At 34.7% G+C, this 21920-nt stretch overlaps 1 protein-coding gene across 4 annotated transcripts in view; it reads left to right on the top strand.

The window, feature by feature from the left end:
• Positions 1-21920, top strand: part of RALYL (RALY RNA binding protein like) — a 726682-nt gene that overhangs the window by 637743 nt on the left and 67019 nt on the right. For all 4 annotated transcript variants that reach the window (XM_057735922.1, XM_057735921.1, XM_057735919.1 and 1 more), the window contains exons 5-6: positions 7270-7317; positions 17958-18121. In XM_057735922.1, the coding sequence (XP_057591905.1) occupies positions 7270-7317; positions 17958-18121 (212 nt within the window). The remainder of the gene's footprint in view (positions 1-7269; positions 7318-17957; positions 18122-21920) is intronic.

The raw sequence follows: 21920 nt of genomic DNA, 5'->3' as shown, positions 1-21920 counted from the left end.
CCCTAAGAATGGATACATATTCAACAAACAGAAGATACATGTGTTGACGGATGGAGAGCTTGCGCAAAGCCCCATAACAGGAAATTTCTGTTCAGCAACCAGTGGGGCTAATGCAGAAGATTGTGTAGAATACAAGAATATCTGTGTCTGAGAGCAAGGAGTTATTCTGTGCCACCCAGAGAGTAGGTGCTGGGAAAGGCTGAGTGATTAAAAGAGCAATTGAGGGAATTGTTAAAGAATGTAGAAGAAGGAGCAGCACGTGGAGAATGCTGAATGTCAAAGAGTCTGAACATTACCTTGGAGACCACGGGAGTCATTGGAGGGTTAATTGCTGTTCTTATTTGCTTATTTTTTATATTCTGTAGAAAGAATGTTTTCGAGTCATTAGCAGCATATATATATATGATGGGTAGGAGATGTGGAGATGTGGGGAACCAGGAATACCAGTTTGGAGACTATTTCACTGGTCCAGCCAAAACTGTATACCTCTAGTGCAGGCCTTCAGAATAGCTAGATGTTTGGTTCTCCTGCTTTCACATTTATTGTTCTCTCACCAAAGTATGTATGTGTGTGTGTGTGTGTGTGTGTGTGTGTGTGTGTGTACATACTCTCATTCATTCTAAACCAGAAAACAGAAGTGGAAACTAAACAAAATTTTGGAATTACATGACTGAATATCCTTCCTATGGGAACACAGCATAGAGAAGGGAAACAAGCATACTCCATTCGAGGTGATACTTCCAAAATCAGAATCATGCTTGACTCACAACAACTAAGAGATCAGAACTCTTAAATGGACTGGGTGGGTTGTTTTAATCTTTTAACTTCTCAGTCACTTCATCTTTCTAAGCTCTCAGGTCCTGATCCACAGTTAGCCAGGAATTCTGTGACTGTGCCATAATCCTTGGGTTCCTGCTAGCCTGCTCTCCCATCCCAGAATGCTTGGTAGTCAATTGAGCATTTTGTCAATGCAATTTAGACTTAATAGCTTATTCCATTGTTTTTGCATTTTGATCTATGTGTGTATGTGTTTTCACACACACACCACACACACACACTCCAAAGTAAATATACACACTTATTTGTATTCCCTAAAATGAAAATGGACAGATTTTTGTCCACCTATTATCTTAGCAACATTTATAAATCTGTTCAACTATATATACTGTGACAGCTGGAAACCTGCATCGAATTTTATGACAAGTTAGACATAGAATCCTGTAGTTATCTCTGAGGAAACTTTTAATTCACTGGGAACCTCAACTGTAGAAACATGTGCTCTGGAAATTCAGCTACCCTGCATTATAACTTATGCATTCACAACTTCCATAGGTATTCTGAAGAATAGCTGTGTTAAAGAGAGAGAATAAACTTCATAAAGCACTGTTCTCCACCCCTGTTCCACATTTTTCTACCGCTGAATCTTGACTGTCTAGAAAGACTACCTTTTGAACGTTCACTTGTCAAGTCCCTGTATCCTTTTCAAGGACTAATTAACTTCATCTCTTTCATGAAACCAAGTTTGATTCCTCGTCCCAACCACATCCTATTTCTTCTGCTTATAAGCTCTCATAGTAGTTTTCTTTTTATTTCAGCATTTATCAAATTTGACTTTGAATTATGTCATGTGTGTATTTGCCTAATTCCTTAAACTTAGATTGATGTTCCTTGAGGGTAGAAGCCATGTTCTGCTGATATGATATTATTATTCACAACTCCCAGTATTGTGCTTACAATAAGTATTCAATAATTGATTATTTGATTTAATTTAGGGATCTAGATATAGTTCTAATTAAGAAGGCTCCAATCATTATTGGTAGGATGTCTTTTAAGAAACCATTAAAATATTTCCTCCTTGTGCTAGTAAATTTATGAATATCCTTCAGATTATATTTAATGACGTTCTGTGATAGAAAATAAAAAGAAATACTTCTGGGTATTAGTCTACTTATATGAAGCTGGTTTTATGAATTCAAAAGGGATTATATAAAATGGACCATGTATAATGCAAAATCCAAGGATTTGTGATTTCTTCTTCTACAAATGAAAAAGTTTAAATGAAATTCCAGGAAAGTTACTAGGCCTCATTTAATCTCCAGTAATGAAAGACAGTGAGTGTGCAACTCTAAACAATCACTTTACCAATTCATATCTTCCATTAAATTTCTAGGAAATTTGAGCAAATAGAATAAAGGTACATTGAAAAGTAGAATAAAAGCTGTAAATGTGTACAAGATTTAAATTTTCAAATATAAACTGTTAAATATTCAAATCTCTTGTTTTACTTTTCTAGAAAGTCAAGTACTTGCTGTTTGTCACTGACCATGTCCCCAAATGACAAAAACCTTGACATTTACTAGAATTAGCTTTCTCCTGGACAATGCCCTAAACATCTAATTTATTATCATTTTTATTTCAATGGGCTAAGAACTAGACTGTCACACAAAACTGCTGCAATGAAAGTTGCAAAGTTCCTTCTTTAAAAGACAAAATAGATTAACTCATGAGCCTAACAGCACCACTCTTGGCCTATAACAGGGAATGGGGATCTTTTTTTTAATGTGAAAAACAAGTTTTTCCTGGCAATACAATTCTAGGACACATAAAATATCTTATAATCCTGAATATGACTCCTGGAAATGCCATTTTTGACAGCTAATAGCAAATAGAGATTGATACAGAAAGAAAAAAGAAGGGATTTTTATGAGAGAGAGAGAATCTGCAGGAGGAAATAAAAGTCAAAAAAAGAAAAAAAAAAAGGAAGAAAGAAAGAATTGAGGGCAGGAGGAATATATGGCAGTCATGAATCAGACTTGCCCTGTCGTGATCTCTTTTCATCTCTTTGAATCTCTTCCTCTTCCTTGGAAATCCAGCTTGATTTTACAGCTTATGACCTGAGCCAACTACAGCCATGGAATTTCTGCTAAATGTCCAAACCATTATGACAAAAGCAGCCTTGTCAAGATTACACAGATCTGTTTGTGCATTTTATTTCATTTTTAACTTGACAAGTAAAATTGAGTTTATGATGGCAGAAACTGGGACTTGGAGATCAAACAATTTAGCATGCTTAGCTATAATTTGTTCTTGTAAATATGCCTTAGTAGCCAGGATTGAACAAAAATAAACAGATTGGACAAGATAATTTAAGCATCAACTGAGAAAAATAAAAATGAAACTTTTTTTCTCGTGCACTTTTAGATTTCCAGAAGGCTGGTAAATTCTTGAAATATTTCTTAAAGGTATAAGACACATGAGTAGAATCAGCACTGCCATCCACATTAGTAATGATTTATATTTTCTTCTTGCTATTAAACTCCACTATCTGAGGTTATAATATATTTTAAAAGAGTTTCAGAAAAAAAGAGAAAACACTTTAGACACATATTCTCTCTCTATTTGGTCACTGAAAACACTGAGAATTTTCACTGTGTGGAAATTATTGTCCCATCAAGCAATAGCTATTGAATGCATCTAAATGTCTATCACCATGTCTAATGCTTAGGTTAAAATCAAATTTATCTATTAGAATCAGTAACTTCTCAACCTTATTTAATTATTATCATTATTATGACATTATTTAATTTCAAAGATAGTTCCCAGGTCCTTAAGAAAGACAAGGCGAGAGAATATTTACATGTCAAAGTAGCACAGAATTTATCAATACAATTACAAGTTTTCTGAAGTAAATGTTCTAAGAAAAGAGAGGTCAGAGGCCTATTTTCAGGAAGAAATCTGTCTACAGTTTAGTCAAGCTGGATGGGATATTAAAGCCATCTTGATCACCACTAGACTGAGATTTCATGAGCAAAAACAAAACTATTTCACTTCTGAATCCAAGTGCCTATTACAGTTCCTGACACATAGGTCCTTACTCAAGTTTTGGCAAATAAGCATATGAATGACTGTGCTGTGCTAGAATATTTATCTGTGTTACTTTAGGGTGTTTAATACCTCTAGACCTCAGTGTTCTGTAAAACTGGAATAATACTCTCCATCTCATAGATTATTGTTAAGGCTAAGTCAGATTATGTATGGAAAAGCACCAGAATAGTGTTTCAATAATTAGAATGTTCCTTCCCCTGGTAACATATTTCATAAACAAAGTCTCGACAGAATTCTTAAACTGTTATACTGTTTTGATTATCTTTTTTGTTTTCCTTTGCTTTGGCTGCTGGAAACTTCATTTGTGTTATCCAAACATGAATGCTATTATACATACATTTGTATTCAATGAACATATTCTTTTTCCCCCAGCTTTGTTGAGGTATAATTGACATATTGTGTAAACTTAAGGTATACAAGATGTTAATTTGACACACATGTGTATATATATATATATATATATATATATTAAGAACTTTTATTGAGATACAGTTAGACAATAAACTGCATATATTTAGAGTGTACAATTTGGTATCCCAGTCTCCCAATTCATTCCCCCCATTCCTTTCCGCTTTCCCCACTTGGTGTCCATATGTTTGTTCTCTACATCTGTGTCTCTATTTCTGCCTTGCAAACCAGTTGATTTGTACCATTTTTCTATAGCCCGCATATATGACACACATATATATTGCAAAATGATTACCACCATAGAGTTAGTTAACATGTCCATCACACCACAAAATGATCATTTCTTAGGTGTCTGTCATCAAATGAATGGATAAAGAAGATGTGGTATGTATATTCAATGAAATATTATTCAGCCATGAGAAAGAAGGAAATCTTGCCATTTGTGGAAACATGATAGACCTTGTGGACATTATGCTAAGTGAAGCAAGTCAGAGGAGACAAATCCTGCATGATATCACTTATATGTGGACTCTGAAAAGCCAAACCCACAGAAACAGTAAAATGGTAGTTGGCTGGGGCTGGAGGTGAGAGAAATGGGGAGATTTTGGTCCAAGGGTACAAACTTTCAGCTGTAAGATAACTAAGCTGTGGAGATGTACCAACATGTTCTTAAAAATAATCAGACATAAGATACAAAAAAGATTACTCATGACAAAAGTGTATGAAAGTAGCATACCCTTAAGCTTGAGACTTCTAAACAAAAGTTTGGATGAGGTGTTATCATACCCCTTATCTGCAGAAGTAGGTGAATCACAATGAAAGTTATATGTATTGCTCTATCAGGAGAGCTTTGAGGTGAAATTTATGCCTTGGATTTGGTGATAGCCAATAGGTTTTCTTTCAAATCCCTCAACTCAACATTATAGTTGAGTCTAACACCAGCAATTTCAGCTAAAGCATAAAACACTACTACTTTAACAACCTGTGACTATGGGACAGAAGGGGCTACTTTTGTTCTTATTGTTTCAGCAGTGGTCTCATTGTCTTCCTTGGTTTGCAGAGGTAGATATACAGCAGCACTGCTCTGGCTAGACAATGCTTGGTCTTCCATCTAGACACTCACATGGAGTAGGTCTCCACTTCGCATTTCAGAACTTGACTTCAAACTCAGTGTGTTCCATTAGACCATTTTGGAGGTGAAACCAACCCTGTCTGATGGGCTGGGCATGCTATAGCAGGTTTTCCCCACCCTGCCATATGTAATGAGTGTGAAGAGAAATGCATTTATTATCTAGAAAACCAGGAATAACAAGCCCTCCTCGATATGTTCTTTCAGTTTTCCCAACATAAGAATAGTTATAAAGTAAAGGATCATTAAGTTGACCATTTGGGGAGGATAAAATGACTTGCCTGTTGTACAGTAGTTAAGCATAGAATTACCATCTGACCCAGTGATACTCCTTTTAGGTATATACCCAAAGGGGATGAAAGTAGGAACTCTAACAAATGCTTGCTCACTAATGTTCATAGTAACATTATTCATAACAGCCAAGACGTAAAAACAACCAGATGTCTATCAATGGATGAACAGAGAAACAAAAAGTAGTATATGTATATATACAATGAAGTATTATTTAGTCATGAAAAAAATGATTGGAATTCTGATATGTGCTACAACATAGATAAACCTTGAAAAAATTATGCTAAGTAAGATAAGCCAAATAAAAAGCACAAATATTGTATGATTCCACTTATATGAGGTACCTACGTAGAATAGGCAAATTCATGGTGACAGGAAGTAGAATAGCAGTCACTGGGGCTTGGGCAGGGGGCAGGGAAAGGAGGGAATGGAGAAGTATTGTTTAATGGGTACAGAGCTTCTGTTTGAGATGATAAAATATTTTTGAAATGGTTAATGGTGATGTTTGCACAACACTGTGAATGTACTTAATGCCACTGAATTTTGGCATTAAAAATTGACTTAAAAATGGTTAGAAAGGTAAATTTTATGTTATATATATTTTACAACAATCAAATAAATGAATAAACGTTAAAAATGATGACTCTCCTGCCGTAGAGAGACTCCATTCATCCTGAGATTAAATTTCTTCCAGGCTGGGGACAGTTACATGGTGTCATGAAAAACATCTCCAGGCGTGGATTCAGAAGTCTTTTTTTCCAGCCTCAGATCTGTTACTTACTAGTGATAAAAATTTGAGCTAGCCACTTAGGTCCCTTGCACTTTAGTTTTTCCCAGTTACAGTATCCAACAGAGGTTGTTTTGAGGACTTAAAATTAAAAGGAAATAATGCATACAAAGTGCTTTGTAAATTCCGACAACTGTACAAGTGGATGGTGGAAATTTGTATTATACCTTCCTTTAAGGAGCTTAAATGTACTTACTGATTCCTATTTAAATGCCCTAAAATATTGTTATTGTTGGTAAGATTCACTCAAAGTGTTTTTTTTTTAAATTTTTCTCCATATAAAGAATTGAATCATGAGTTTTTTCAAATAAAAAGAAAATGCTGAATTTCTGAGGAAACCACATTTCTATTTACTTTTCTTTCAATAAATGGGTCATCAAACCTTTCCATTTATATTGTTTTTATACCATTTGTTTACTGTTTATTTGGCTTCATACCTTAGGAAGAAGGGATAGCCATGTTATATCTTGTGTGGGAAAAAAAATGGTCCTACAAGTATTACAAGTATTAGAAAATTAATTTTGCTTTCTGCTCTCATCTTCCATTCCAAACCACTCCATCCATTATCAGTCTTTACCTTGTCAAACATATAATACAAGTTTGATGTGGCATTATATTCAATTGGACATTGTCTTGTAAAGCCCTTTGGATACATAATTACATTGAAGAATAAATAATTAAAAGTAACGTAAACATATTGCTATTGCATTATAAATTAATACCAAAATTGCTGTGATGTCAACAACTAATTTTTTGTTTCCCTTCTTAGTGGTTATGTCTTTGACTATGATTACTACAGAGACGATTTCTACAATCGGTATGTAAATTTCTCATCCTTGTTTCCCCTTGATTTAAATTATCTTTTAACGGTCTTGTGTATTTCATTCACAGGTATTATTAATTAATACATTTAAATAAGATTTTATAGTAAAAAAAACTGAGTCCCAATATCATATAAGATAGATAGAATTTTCTATTTTGATTGTACTCACTGAAGTGTAGTAGATCTTGGACTTTTGGACTTTAGAGATGCTTAAGCCTAAAATTTGGTTTCTAATGTTTGGATGATAGTCTAAAGATTTAATTAAGCAACATTATTTTCCAGATATGTTGTTGACTTGGAATTCTTCAAGGCTGAGAGATTTATAAATTCAGAAAATGAGTCCAACCTTCTAGAATACATTTGCTTTCATATGATACATAGATTCAGTAAAAATTACGGACAATTCTTGCTTTGCATAGTAGTGTGGGACCATAAAAGAAAACCACACAGAGTGGTGTTAATAATCAATGGGGGAAATAGGATTTTCCATGACCTTTCAAATTTTTTTTTCAAAACATTAAAAACTCTATGTTATAAATAACATATTTACACATGTGTGCATATATGTAAATTCCCTATGCATACATATAGGAAAATACAGTGAAATTAACAGTTATTTAGAACACTAATTTAAAATTCTAACACTGTAATGTAAAAATACTGAGAATTAGTGTGCTTTATTTCTTTGTTAAAAAGACATTAAAAGTAATTATAACAGTACTTGCCTTCTTTTATTATGATATGTAGCAAGCACCCCTTTTATCCCTTGGTGAATTGTCATACTACTAAGACTGTATCAGCTTTGATATTAGTGTTGTGAGCTACCTCTGAGACTTCCTCAGTGTGTGGTTCTTTTGCCAGTGTCACTTCCTTTGGAACATCTTTGTCCCTTTTCAGCGCATCACAACCACTTTCCTCATTTATGTCAATATGTTTTATTTTACTGAGTTCCCCTGCCTCCATCTCTAGAGTCTCTTAAATGGAAGGGTGTCCACATCCCTACAGTCAGCTATGTCTCCTATAATTCCATTTACATTTAGTTTTAATTTTATTTCCAGTGTTACTCTTCAATTCTTTGCTGCACCAATTCTCTTTTGATTATTCATTCTTATAAAATGCCACACGGATTTATCACTGGCAGTCAAGGAGAGAATACAACTACACATTTGCTATCTGCGTGTGAACTAACAGATGCACAGTGACAAACCACTCACAGATTGAAAGAGGTGATGTGATTGGTCACTGATCATCATGTGCATCTGTTATTCACTTAGTGATCCATGAACTGAAAAACTAGCAGCAAGCTTGGACTTTATGAAATTACTCCCAGTTAATATATGTGGTAACCGAAATTCGATTTGTGCTGTTGGGGGACTGGTGTTATTTAACTAAGAATTGGTAATTGAAATTCTCATATTAGAGATATGCAAAACAAGGACTGTGTGTAGATAGATCATTGGACCACACACATGCACAAAAAAACGAGGTAAATATTGTTTAAGCCTTTAACTGTAAATAAGTTATATTCAAACAAACAAACAAAAATCCCAAGGCATAAAAATGCAAACTTAGAAAAACAGAATAAAAGTTTTCAACAGGGAAGAAACTTCATAATGCCTTGTGAGGGTCTTGTTCTCTTCGCTTCAGCCGCATGGGTCCTTTTTCAGTTCCACAAGAACACTGTGGTCCTTCCTGCCTCGGGACCTTCCTCTGATCACTCCTTCTCCTCATACCTCCCTCCACCATCTAGTTAACTTGACTTCATCCTTCAGGTCTCAGCATGAACACCTCTCTCTGACTAAATGAGGTTCCTCTGCTCCCCTCTCAGCACCCGTTCCTGTTCCTTCACAGCACTGCTCCTGGTTTTTATTACTACTTTTTTCTCTGCAACAACAGTATTTGGTTTATGTCTGCTTGCCTTCCTTCCTCCAAGAGGGCAGGGAAGATGTTTAGTTTTGCTTATTGTATCCTCAGGCACTATCATTGTCTTACACATAGTGGATACTCAGTTTTTGTTATTAATTCATCTCCTTAGATTTAGAGACATTTTGTTTTTTCCAAGGTCACATAGTTAATTAGTGGCAGAACTAAAATCATAAACTAGGTCTACATTTATATTCAATAACCAACTGTGTGGATATGTAAAACAGAAGGGGAGCAGTGTCAGTCTATGGTTTTACATAAAAGGTAACAGTCTTATCTACCTGGAAATCAGATCTACAACCATACCTCTATCACCACTATGTTCAAACTACTGACTTAAGCAAGTGATTTCTCTAGTCATCACTTTATGGCCAAATATGAATTTTTAAGGATGATTTTCTCAAATAATTTTTACAATTTCTATAAAATATATTTTATTTTAAATATTAAATAGCTTATAACTTGTCCTAACAATGATGTGAAGATTTGGCAGCATTAAAATAATCCCTTTTACTATGAAAAAAAGATAACATTTAGATAGTCTCTAAACTATTTGAAACTTTTAATTTTTGACAATTTTAAAAACATTTTCTGATATGCTTTTATGTTTCAGGATGCAGAACACTGTCTTCATTGCTATGAATAAAGTTTTCAATTAATATACATTGTCTTTTAGTCTGTCAATATGAAATTGTTTTTGCATTGTAATCTTTTAAGTATTTTCTATCATGTGACTTCCATCCACATTTAAAGAATTTCTACCCAAAATGGAGTAGATGGTAGGAGACCCAGGTTCTGCTAATTAACCTGTAACTTTGGGCAACTAGTCAGGTTTTCAGTTTTCTCATCTTTAAAATGAAGCCAATATTTGCCTTTTACTGTGTGTATATTATAGCTCAATAAAAATCATTAGATAGATATAGATAGACAAATGATTAGATAGATAGATAGATGATAGATAGATAGATGATAGGTAGATAGATAGATGATAGGCAGATTTTACATGCTAAAGAACAAGAGCCTTAATCAGTGTATAATTATAGACCCTGAAGCTTTCAGATGACTCTCCACTACACAAAAAAGCTTACTCTGAACAATTTCCAAAATCATTTGTTTGTCTTATATAAAATCTGTTTGGTTTATAAGTGTGCAAAGATCAGTATGGGTGTATTGCTAACAGACTGTCTGAGCAGTCTGTGCTCTCATTAGTTTATTTTTCATTTTTTGCACTTGGCTAAGAAAGACAGAAGCATCTGCCAGTAGTGGATATAGTCAGGAGTTCCCTGTGAACATAGATTCCCAGGAAAGGAACAGAGTGGAGAGGCTGGACAAGAGAAATAGCTTACCAAGTCAGTGCTAACAGTTTTATCCACACTAGGTTCTCCTTAGATATACTCTGCTTGTGGTTATTGTTATTTTTTTTTTCTCTTTATACTAGTGGTTCAAACTTGGGCAACTTATTTAATACCACAAAAACTGTTGTCTCATTACGAAGTGTCTCATTAATGTCTACCCCATAAGATTGTTCCGAGGATTAAATGCAGTAGCATATTTTTATGACCTGCATTATGCCGGGTGTGTTTTTTGTGCTTAATCAATATTAGCTACTAGTAACCGTTAATAGTAACCATTAACAGTGATGGAGAGTATGTTTCTTATACTCTTATTCTTGTAGCAGGGTCCCTATGACTGAGGAATGCACTGGTTGCTCAGTTGTCCTTCTATATTAGTCCACTATGACACCTCTGGATCATTCTGTTCGCATTGTTTTCCCTCCTCCTGCCCCCTCCCCCCACCAACCCCGAGCATTCCAGCTGAAGCTGAACGTTCTTATCTGCAGAGAGAGATCCCTCAGTTATTTCCATTCACTCCACATTGCTCGGTTTTCTGTCAGGAAACCAGAAATCATCCAGTTATGTTGAACAAGGAGAATTGTCTGTAAAAACTTTCTAACTGTGTATTAGAGAACTGAAAAGGCAAAAACAAACACAACAAAACCCACAATGGTATGATGGATTTAGCAAACTCCAAGGAGCAGCTACCACCTCTAGGGTTGGGGAAACAGAGGAAACGGTGGGATTATCGAATATCACTGTAGAAAAGGGGACTTGCACAGCTCACATTGTGAGCTGGAGGTTCTGCTTAGCTGCTGCTGCTGTATCTGAGTCCAAAGGGGGAACCCGTGGGGCTGGAACACAGACCTCTAAGGGGGCGATAACAGCTGGTGCCAGGGTCTCTGAGGGAGTGTGGAGACTGTTCTGCACATGTTGCAAAACTACTTAAACTCGATTTAGCTGCTACTACTGGAATAAATTGCTGCTGCCAGGGTGAAGAAACAAGGCTGGAGTAATGCAGACAAGAACAGGAAGCCAAAACAAAAATAGGAAGCAAAACGGGAAGGGTCAAGTCCTCTCTTTTCGTGTTTCAGTCTTTCAGTCTCCTTCTCAGGTCCTTAATTGGCTGAGCCTAGCAAGGAGCCAGCTGGCGCCCACAGAAATGTGGTTTGCAGAGTCTCAACCCCAGATGTGACTAAATGTCTCAGAAATACGCTGAGAGATAATATTTTAATAACTGACATTCATTTATGTCCTATTGTGAGCCTATTTCTGCCAGGTTTGGCAATTCTAATGTACGAATTGGGGATTTTGCACCCTTAAAATGTTTTAGCTTAGAAAACGTCTCTACACAAAGTTCCATCTTAATGTGATTGTTTTGATATATTTACCCAGCAGTATCTTTCCAAAAACTAATTTAGTATCTATCTATCCATGATTTCAGGAATCATGAAGAGTATCACTAAATAATAGAATTGAGTGGTTATTCTAAACTTTTATTTTTTTATATTACACAAAAAATTGTCCAATAACTTATAGCATTCAATGGCATTTTCTTTTAAAAGGTCAATTGTGACTCTAAATGAAGGAGATTACGTTATTAAAATGAAACATAAATATTTATACTGTTGCAAGTAAAGTAAAAGGAGAAGCATACCTAAAATTATATTGAATACCCCCAAGGAATGTTTTCAATTTCTGAGACATTAGCAGTTTTAGTCCAACCTTTTTTCAATAGTATCAGGAAAGTCACTGAGCCATTTATAACCTCCAGTAACGAGTAAACGTCTATTGACAGAGAAAAAGAAATGACAGAGCTTCTTTACCATGTAAAAAACATATATACATATCAGTGATTCAAAATAGGCATTGCTCAGATCTGGATCCATTTTGACCTTGTGTTAATTAACATAAGAGAAGGTACCAGAGTTGCAGTTAATGAAAAAAAACAGTAAATCAAGTTGCACTTGTCTCAGGTCATTGATTATAGAGCACAGTATATATTTATAAATATTGGAAAAACATATTAGGAAGAAGTAACGTCTGTTTCATTGTGTAAATTTAAATTACCATTTGGTAGAATGGGCTTCCACTAAAAACATTTGGAAACCATAACATGGCACGGCTGACAAAGGGTGTGATTTGGAGTCATAAGACAAATTTCAGGCCTTGGTGTGCGTGTGTTGACTGGTTAAACTTGGGGGAGTCATCTCATCCCTTTTTCATGTGTCCTTTGTGGACAGAATGGCTTGACAATACGCACATTACAGAATTATAAGAATTAAATAGGAGAATCATTTTATTGATTTATAACCTCACAGTTGCTATTTGAATGCATTCACTTTTTAATTACCCAATGCTGTAAACAAGATAGCAAAATTGTACAAAATATAAAGGTTAGATTAAGGTCAAAATATTGCCAAAAATGATCATTGAGTATTTCGATCAGCCCTTTAGAAGCATGTTCAAGAAGCATTTGCACAAGGTCGGGGAAGGGGCCCAATGGGAGGTGGGTTTTTGGCAGGCGTGGCTTCACTGAAAATCTTGGAAAAGTTTAATGACAAAAAACAGAAATGAGAATTACTCATTTACTGGTTTCTAGTGAAGTGTGCCTTTCAAAAGTATTTTCGGATTCAGTTGTAACCAAAAGCTAATTTGAAGTCAAGATAGAAATTATTAACAGATTTTTAAGTAGTTCAAACAGTATAGAAAACAGATATATTAATAGGCTGGAATTATTCATGTGGATTTCAAATATATCCTTTCTTAAAAATGAATAGTTACCTTAATTTGGTTTTATAGACTATGTTTATCAGAAGTTAAACATGCTGGGACTTCCCTGGTGGCGCAGTGGTTAAGAATCCGCCTGCCAATGCAGGGGACACGGGTTCGATGCCTGAGCCGGGAAGATCCCACATGCTGCAGAGCAACTAAGCCCATGAGCCACAATTACTGAGCCTGTGCCCTACAGCCTGAGAGCTACAACTATTGAGCCCACGTGCCACAACTACTGAAGCCTGCGAATCTAGAGCCCATGCTCCGGACCAAGAGATGCCACCGCAATGAGAAGCCCATACTCTGCAACGAAGAGTAGCCCCCCGCTCTCCGCAACTAGAGAAAGCCTGTGCACACGCAGCAACAAAGACCCATTGCAGCCAATAAATTAATTAAAATAAACTCATTTTAAGAAACCATTTGAAAAAAAAAAAAAGCATGCTGAAAACAGAAGTGTCCAAGGTTAAATCAAGACGCAGCCAGAGATCTCTGATCATAGAATTATTGATCATCATTTATCTGCTAAAAGGCCCCAGTGAGAACACAGCCCTGAATTACTTGTCAGATTTTGGCTTTGGGCAGGCCAGTTGTTAACCCCAAGTCCAGACTACAGTTTTTGGTTAGCATTTAACCACATAGTGACTGTAAGTTTGGGTTCATAAGTAAGGAAAATTAACTACTCTTTTTCATAAGGGAAATTTAGAAGAAAACAGGTTATTACTGATTCTTAAATTACTATCTATCTAAATGAAATTTTAGTGTTCAGTGACAAAATAATATGCAAATATCACATTTTCAAAATGTTTCATGAATTTTAAAATCACATTGGTTGACAGTGAAAAATAGGCATCAAGTCAAAAGTCCAGCAATCAAGTAATGATTTATTAGGCTGTGGTGTATATACTGGAGAAAACGCACCATAGCAATTAAAATAAACATTAGGAAGACCATTTAGCAAACTTGATAAATGTTTTTAATATAAACCAAAGGGAATTAGCCAGGATACATTGACTGTACATATATTATGTTTTCAATTATGTGAAAAATATGGATGCCTGTGGAAAAAAAAATTAGAGAATGACAGTAGTTGTTTTAGGGTGAGAGATTAGAAGTTGTTTTTCTCCACGTATTTTTTTCTGAAAATACATGCAAATGTTGCTTTATTATTGTTGAAGTTTAATAATAACAAGCTTTCAGTAAGAACAAGAATTCAAAATTACATTCATTCTGTATGTCAATATGCCATTAAATTGCCTTTGTCCAAAAAGTAAAATAACTAATATCCTTATTCTTTCTAGAGACAAGGGGTGTCTATTTTTTATCAAGTAAATCAATATTAAAATTGTTTACCAGTTTTTAGCTTTTGCTTGATAATGAAATTACACATCTCAGATATTATTAAAGCAAACAAAATTCCAAACAAGAAATGGACACATGAAAAGTAGAAATGTTTATAAATAAAACAGACCCTCAAACTTCCTCAGTTGGTAGCTTTTATTAAAATCTGACTACATTTATCTTATTTACTGCTTGAAAGTAGGTCTTTTAAAATTTTCATTTTAAAATAGACCTTAGGGAAGGGAGAATTATAGGTTTGACTTCATTATAAATCATTATCTATTTAACTAGTAAACATTAGGGGAAAAACAGTATTCTAACAATATTAGGGAAAATGAAGGGACATTAAAGAAAAGGAAAGAGAATATAATTCTGAGAGTGGCAGAACAAAAAAACCAAGAGGAAGAAAGAAATTTTAAGCTTTTAACCGACCTTGGAGATTTGGATTCCATTTAATTTTATTGGATGGCAATTTTTGTTGGACTATTTTCTTTGAATTGGTATAGACAGGATTCTGAAGAGAAAGCCAATGCTTGTGTCTCCTTCACAGGCTACATTTCACCTACTTCCTTCTGCATTAAGAACCCCTATATCTCATCTTGCAGTCCCAGAGAACTGCCACCCTTCCCATCCTTATCTGTTTTTATGCTTTAGGACAATACCCAGTCTTCCTTCTTTTTATTTCTGGTAAACTCAACTTTATCCAGTGAAATTAACAAGCAGCCCAACTCCATTAAAATTTAAAATTATGTTCTCATGTGAAATGCCCATTTGGCTTTGTTTGTATATTACAATATCATTTTTTAAAAATTAAGTTCTGATGCTGCATACCTTCCCAACAGAGTGACAGAATGAATTGTTAAAACTTGATTCCATGGTGAGAAAGCAATCATCTTTCTTTGAAGCAACGCAGCAAAATATTCAGAGAACAAGGGCCACTCCCTATAGGAATTTACAGCAAAGAACATAAAACATACTGAGTATTTTACTGAAATGTGCATCCCATACTAAAAGTATGTCACAAATACAGTGAACAAATGCAGCTCTCTTTTCTCAACATGAGATCAGACCTGGCAAACACTGGAAGCTTTGTAATCCTTGTTTAGGGAGAATAAATAGAAATATTGATAAACATTGCAGTTCCGTATACAATATTATTGAATTGCATTGTAATTGAAGGAGCAGTGAATATGGTGGCTTTACATGGCCTGCATTTCCAGTATAGCATTCTTACATCATTATATATTTTAGTTGTGCTTTAGAAATTTTCTAAACCCAACGTATAGATTATTTTATGTAATGAACCTGCTAAATTGCATTTTCAAGTCTTGGGGAAATGGTTCCTCCAAAAGAGCTTGCTGTTCATCTCAAGCAGCAACTTGTACCCTGGAAGAGAACAGTCAATTGTCATATTTCTTTTCCCTCAATACCTTTGGGTGTTGTAGCTCATGAAAAGTACCTTAGTATTTTGGTTCACTGACTTAAGTTGCTCTATGAATTCAACATATAAATAAGTAATGTAGACCTTGTTTTGTGATTAAAATAAGGGGCAGGCTTAGTTGACCCTTTAGATTTTCCAGCCCCTATTGGTATGAACAAGTTTCACAACCCTTTTCAGCCTCATCCTGCCCATACCTTCTGAAGTAAACTATAATGTGTTGACATCCATGACCTATTCTTTACTGGCAGTTCTTTGGCTCTAATGGACTTTGCTTATACATGGAGGATGACACCTCTCTTGAACTCTGTCTCATTTCATTTCTTTTCCTTGATACCTCTTAGTATTTCCCTAGCATGTTTCCAAATTGTTTTTGGACTGTTAAGCTCTTTAATGTAGTAGACATTCCTAAGTTCTGTTTTAAATGTGGTTTATATACAACTTTTCTTCCCCATCGTGTCATACTTTTCAGCGTTTCTGAATGAATATTTGGAAACTAGCCTATGTAATTGTGATATTTCATATACTATTTTCCAAAAAGAGATGATCACATTCCCAACTGTGTGTTTAAATGAGATGTAATTTTGATTTTATAATAACCTATTATAGGTTTTAGATATTTTAAAATTGAAAACTGTTTTAGTTTTCTCATTTCTGTCTTTCACATTAGATTATTTTTATTGACTGTTTTAAAGCAATAATGAGAATGTAATCCATATAATGGTGTCACAGTAAAATATGTAATAATCATCATTCTAAGTCAATAACACTATTTTCTTTATAGTGGACAAAGTAATAATACCTCTGGTTCACTGGCAAATAGTTTTAAAAATAAATGAGTATACATAGCATACTTTTTTCTCTGACCCTTTTATGCTGCTCAAATGTGCAAAGTCACACAAAAATTTGCTGTATATATGCAGTATAAATAATATGAAACTTTGAATCTATTAATTATATATTTATATAAATGGGTACATATTCTTAAACTTTGATTCCTTTCATTGTTTGATGGAAATGCATTGGTTGTAGTGAATACTGTTTTTCACTTTTTAGCAGATGCTTCAAAGAGTTTTATTGGTATTCTTTTTTTCAGAGAAATTTTTAATAGCTAACTGCAAATATCTCTAGTCTCGATTTGCACGTCCATCAAATGGTCAGAATAATAAAAGTTATTCTGATAAATATTTCTCACCAGTTTTTTAGTCAATAAAGTTTTGTCCTTATGCTACCAGCATTTCATTCAAACTCAGCCTCCTTTTTTCTGCAGTCAGCAGAGACTTTCATTACTTAAAAATGTCCTTAGAGAGAGGTAAGGAACCATATTGATTGGTCTCATGGCTGCCCTCTTTAAACTAGTCATACTTCTATTTTTTTTCCTTCTGAGCTGTTTTCTGATCATACAGTGATTTTCTTTTCTTTGTCCCTGATTCTGCATGATCTTTTCCTCCTTTCAAACTTATGTGCTAATAAGTATCTGATATATAAAAGGAAGATTTCTGTTCCTATGAAAGGTAAATCTGTTAAATCAAGCAAAGAAATATACTTGGGAATGAAGGTCAACAAAATTTCAACATATTGCAAAGCTCCTTGTTCTTTCATATCTTAAAATGAGCTCAAATTAAGCATAGGATTCCAATGTCCAGAAAGCATAGACTATATTAGCATCCTGTTTCTTCAATGAAAAATGAATCTTCTTGAGAAAAACAATAATAACAAAAACATTTACTGATATTTTTTACAAGGCCATTCTCTTAATCATCTCACACTTTTGATAGAACACGTAGGCATAAACCAGCTCTCATCCACATTTTTGCTTTGTGAAGGTTATTTGATTACCATGGGCGTGTGCCTCCGCCTCCCCGCGCAGTAATTCCGCTGAAGCGTCCCAGAGTGGCTGTAACAACAACTCGCAGGGGAAAAGGCGTCTTTTCCATGAAAGGGGGATCAAGATCTACTGTCAGCGGATCTTCTTCATCAGGCTCTAAATGTAAGTATCTTCGTTATTTTATTTCTCTTTAAAGAAGGGTGGGGATAATTCTCATTGCATGAATGTCTATATTCAGTAAATTAGTAATTTTGGAGCGTTTGCTATATACAACACATGAGGGAAATATAAAATGGGTAAGAAAGGGTCTCTGCCTCCCACTACTACTACATTGCACAAGTGTAGTGGAAACAGACGCAAACACGATTAACAAAAACCTGGGGCCGCTTAGAAAACTGTTTTATTGGAGCAAATACCATGCTCTTGGCCCACCTAGCTTGTAACATAGTAAAGTCTTAACATGTTGCTTTTGGTGAGGAAAAAAAAAATTCACTTCCAAAAAGAGTGCATAGAGTATCTTTTCAGGGAAACAGTGTGCAAAATCAGTACATGTTTTGAGTATTTGAACTTCGGATAATTAAGATAGGCATAGTAGAGAGGTTAAAAGCATAACTTTCCATACGGTTCTAAATCATGAGAATTATGTATCTGAAAACATATGTAATGTCATAAAAAATAAAATAATATTTATATAATTTCACATTAATTAGTAAAAAGTAGAGATACAAACTTCCCAACTAGACACATGGCTAAATTTTTATATGGACAGATTCAGAAAACTCTAATTTCTTGTTAGAGTATTATTCCTAAAGAAAGGAGAGCAAAATTTCTTGCATTTCTTGAGATTACATTCTACAGAGAAGAGACAGACGAGCAAGAAAAGTAAAATCTGAGGTGTTACACAGTAGATCATCACTATGTCAAAGCATAAATTAGAATAAAGCGATAAAGTTGGGAGCACTGTATTTCATGGGATTGGCATATGACTGCCTCTCCCACAAGGTGGCATTTGAGCAGAGACCTCATGGAAGTAAGGGAGCGAGAGAATGGGCTTGAAGGGCAGAGCATCTGGGCAGAGGGAATGGTCAATGCAGAGATCTTACATTGGAACAAGAAAACCAGCAGAGGGAGGAAGAGGAAACATGGCGGAAAATAAGGCAGAGGGAAGGCGGGTTCCAGGGCAGCTTGTTAGGTCATTGTAGGGATTTTATAGTTACTCTACATCTCAGTTTTTCAAGTCAAGGAAGGCAAATACTGTTATTCCAATGTTACTGATGGGTAGGCACAGAGAAGGTCACATAGTAAATGGTAAGGCCAGCACTAGAACCCATGTTTCTTCATTTCCATCCCTGTATGCTATCTTCTCTAGAATGTTGCCTTTTGCTTTAGCGCCATCGGAAGTACTAAGAAAGAACGCTCTTGAAATATTTTGTTTTTACATGAGAATGTAAAAGAAATAATTACCCAAATCACTAATAGTCCCGGTAACTAAGTTTGGTGCACTCAGAATTTGACTTAGCTACTATAACCTAAATAGCAAATTACATAGATTTACAGTTCCCTAGGTACTAAATTATCCATTGATTTAATTCTATGGATAAAAAAAAGTGAATTCCCTTTTTGAATCTTAGTAATAAAAGAAAATGAGTTTCTGCAACAATCTCTAAACAATCTTATATGTTCTCTGAGTATTGTCAAAAGCAAAGAAGATTCTTGAATTTGATTCTTGCTGTAGAAAATTGAACATTGAATTGCCTGCTAGGTTTATAGAAGACTTTTTTACTATAATAATATTAACTTAATTTCAAATAGAAATATCTTAAGCATCTGCGGATTCTTTGCCCTGTAGTCACTTTTAAAACAATGCTTACCAATGGGAGCATTATTGATATTTTGGCCATGGCAGGTCTGCATTGTGCAAGAGCATTCCGAGCTTTGATACGTAGCACCCCTGACCCCAAACCCTGAAGGCCAACAGCACTCCTCAGTCTTTGTAATGACCATACATACCCTGGTTTAGAACCTATGGATGGTGACCATTCTTGGGCAAGTGCAGCTTCATACAACTCAGCCACTTGATTGGTAAAACACGGTGATGCAGAGAAGAGTGGTAGTTTCCAGTGGTTATTTTGATGTAATTATCTTAATATTCAAATGGTTAAGTTGCTCTTGGCCTTTTTATTTTTGACTTCTAGTTTTCTTGGGTCATGAAGAGAAAATGGGAATTATAAAATCTTTTTTGAGGATCTCATTAAGAATTTCTCTTGGTTTCATAATAATGAGATTTTGTAAGTGGAAAATAGGATATATTTTCTGCTTTTCGTATAATATTGTATGTGTGTTTTACCTTGTTGTTTGTATCATCCAGTCCTTTGTAGAATTTGTTCTTTTGTGGCAAAATTGATATGTCAGATTCTGAAAGTGATTATTTAAAATCCTCTACCAGATAGTGACTTTATAAAGTTCTTCTTTTCTTGAGGTTTTATTTTATTTTCCACATTGCTTGAATGGTTTTTATATGATGTTTTATAATAATAATAGGAGGAAAATAATAGCTAATTTTTTTGGTGTTTGTTCTATGATAACTATTGTTTTATTAATATATATTTATTAATATATATTAATTCATTTAAATACATTAATTTTACATATATTAATTCATTTCTCATAACTACCTATAAGTATTATTATCATCATTCCCGGTTTATAGGTGTAGAAAATGAGGCGTAGAAAAGTTAAGGAATATCTTTAAAGTCACAGAACTATTTAATAACAGAGCCAGGAAATACTTCCTGGTTCAAGAGCATCTGTTTCTAGAGTATAGGCTCTTGAGTCTGTGCCCTTTTCAATACTGCCTCTCTGTAACTTCTTGGAAAACTGTAACTTTTACATTTATATGATATCTCATTTACTATCTTTAGCTTAGAGTTTTATTTTGTTCGATACTTTGCTTGATCCTTTACTGATAAGGCTCTCTTCTGGTTTGCATTCCCCTAATACATCCATTTATTTTCCACCTTTCTTTGTCATTAGTTTCCTGGGGCAGATGTAATAAATTATCCCAAACTAAATGGTTTAACAACAGATATTTGGAGGCTGAATGTATGAAATCAAGGTGTCAGCAGAGCTGTGCTCTGTCTCTGAAAGTTCTAGGGGACAGTCTGTTCCACGCCTTTTTCTTAGCTTCTGGTCTACTGGCAATCCTTGGTGTTTTTTGGTTTACTGACACACCACTCCAATCTCTGCCTCCATCGTCACGTGGTCTTCTCCCCATCTTTGTGTCTGTGTCTCTTCTTCTTCTCTTATGAAGATACTAGTTATATTGGATTAAGACTCACCCTAATGACCTCATCCTGATTACATCTGCAAAGATATATTTCCAAATAAGGTCACACTTACAGGTACTGGGGATTAGGATTTCAACATATATTTTCGGAGAACATTTTAATCCATAACATTGTCACTTTATTTTTGCATGTTTCCTAAAACAACATATATCTGCATCTTGTTTATGAAAGCAATATGAAAGTCTTTGTTTTTTACAGGGAAAAAACAAAGACTTTTGTATTTATTTTATTAACTAATCTATTGGATTATATTTCTTCCATCCTAATTCCAAGTATTTAACTCATTTTTCTCCTCTTTTCTTCCTTTCCTTATGCTTGCTTAATGAATTTTCTTTTAATTCCTACCTCTTCCCCCACAACTGCCTTAATTTGGTTATTCTACTAATCCTCTCTATTTCATTAATGGCTATAATAATATATTAAACATTTATAGATAAAACCTATCGTATCTATTTCTTTCTTAAAATCAAACAATAGCTATTCTAACTCCCACTCAAGACATGAACTGTATTTTTTTTAACTCAAAAAATTTTTATGGGACTGTAGTTGCTTTACAATGTTGTGTTAGTTTCTACTGCACAGTAGAATCAGCCATACGTATACATATATCCCCT

The sequence above is a fragment of the Hippopotamus amphibius genome, chromosome 5 (assembly GCF_030028045.1).
Source record: "Hippopotamus amphibius kiboko isolate mHipAmp2 chromosome 5, mHipAmp2.hap2, whole genome shotgun sequence".
Classification (NCBI taxonomy): Eukaryota; Metazoa; Chordata; class Mammalia; order Artiodactyla; family Hippopotamidae; genus Hippopotamus; species Hippopotamus amphibius.
This window is presented reverse-complemented; position numbering and strand designations above follow the sequence as displayed.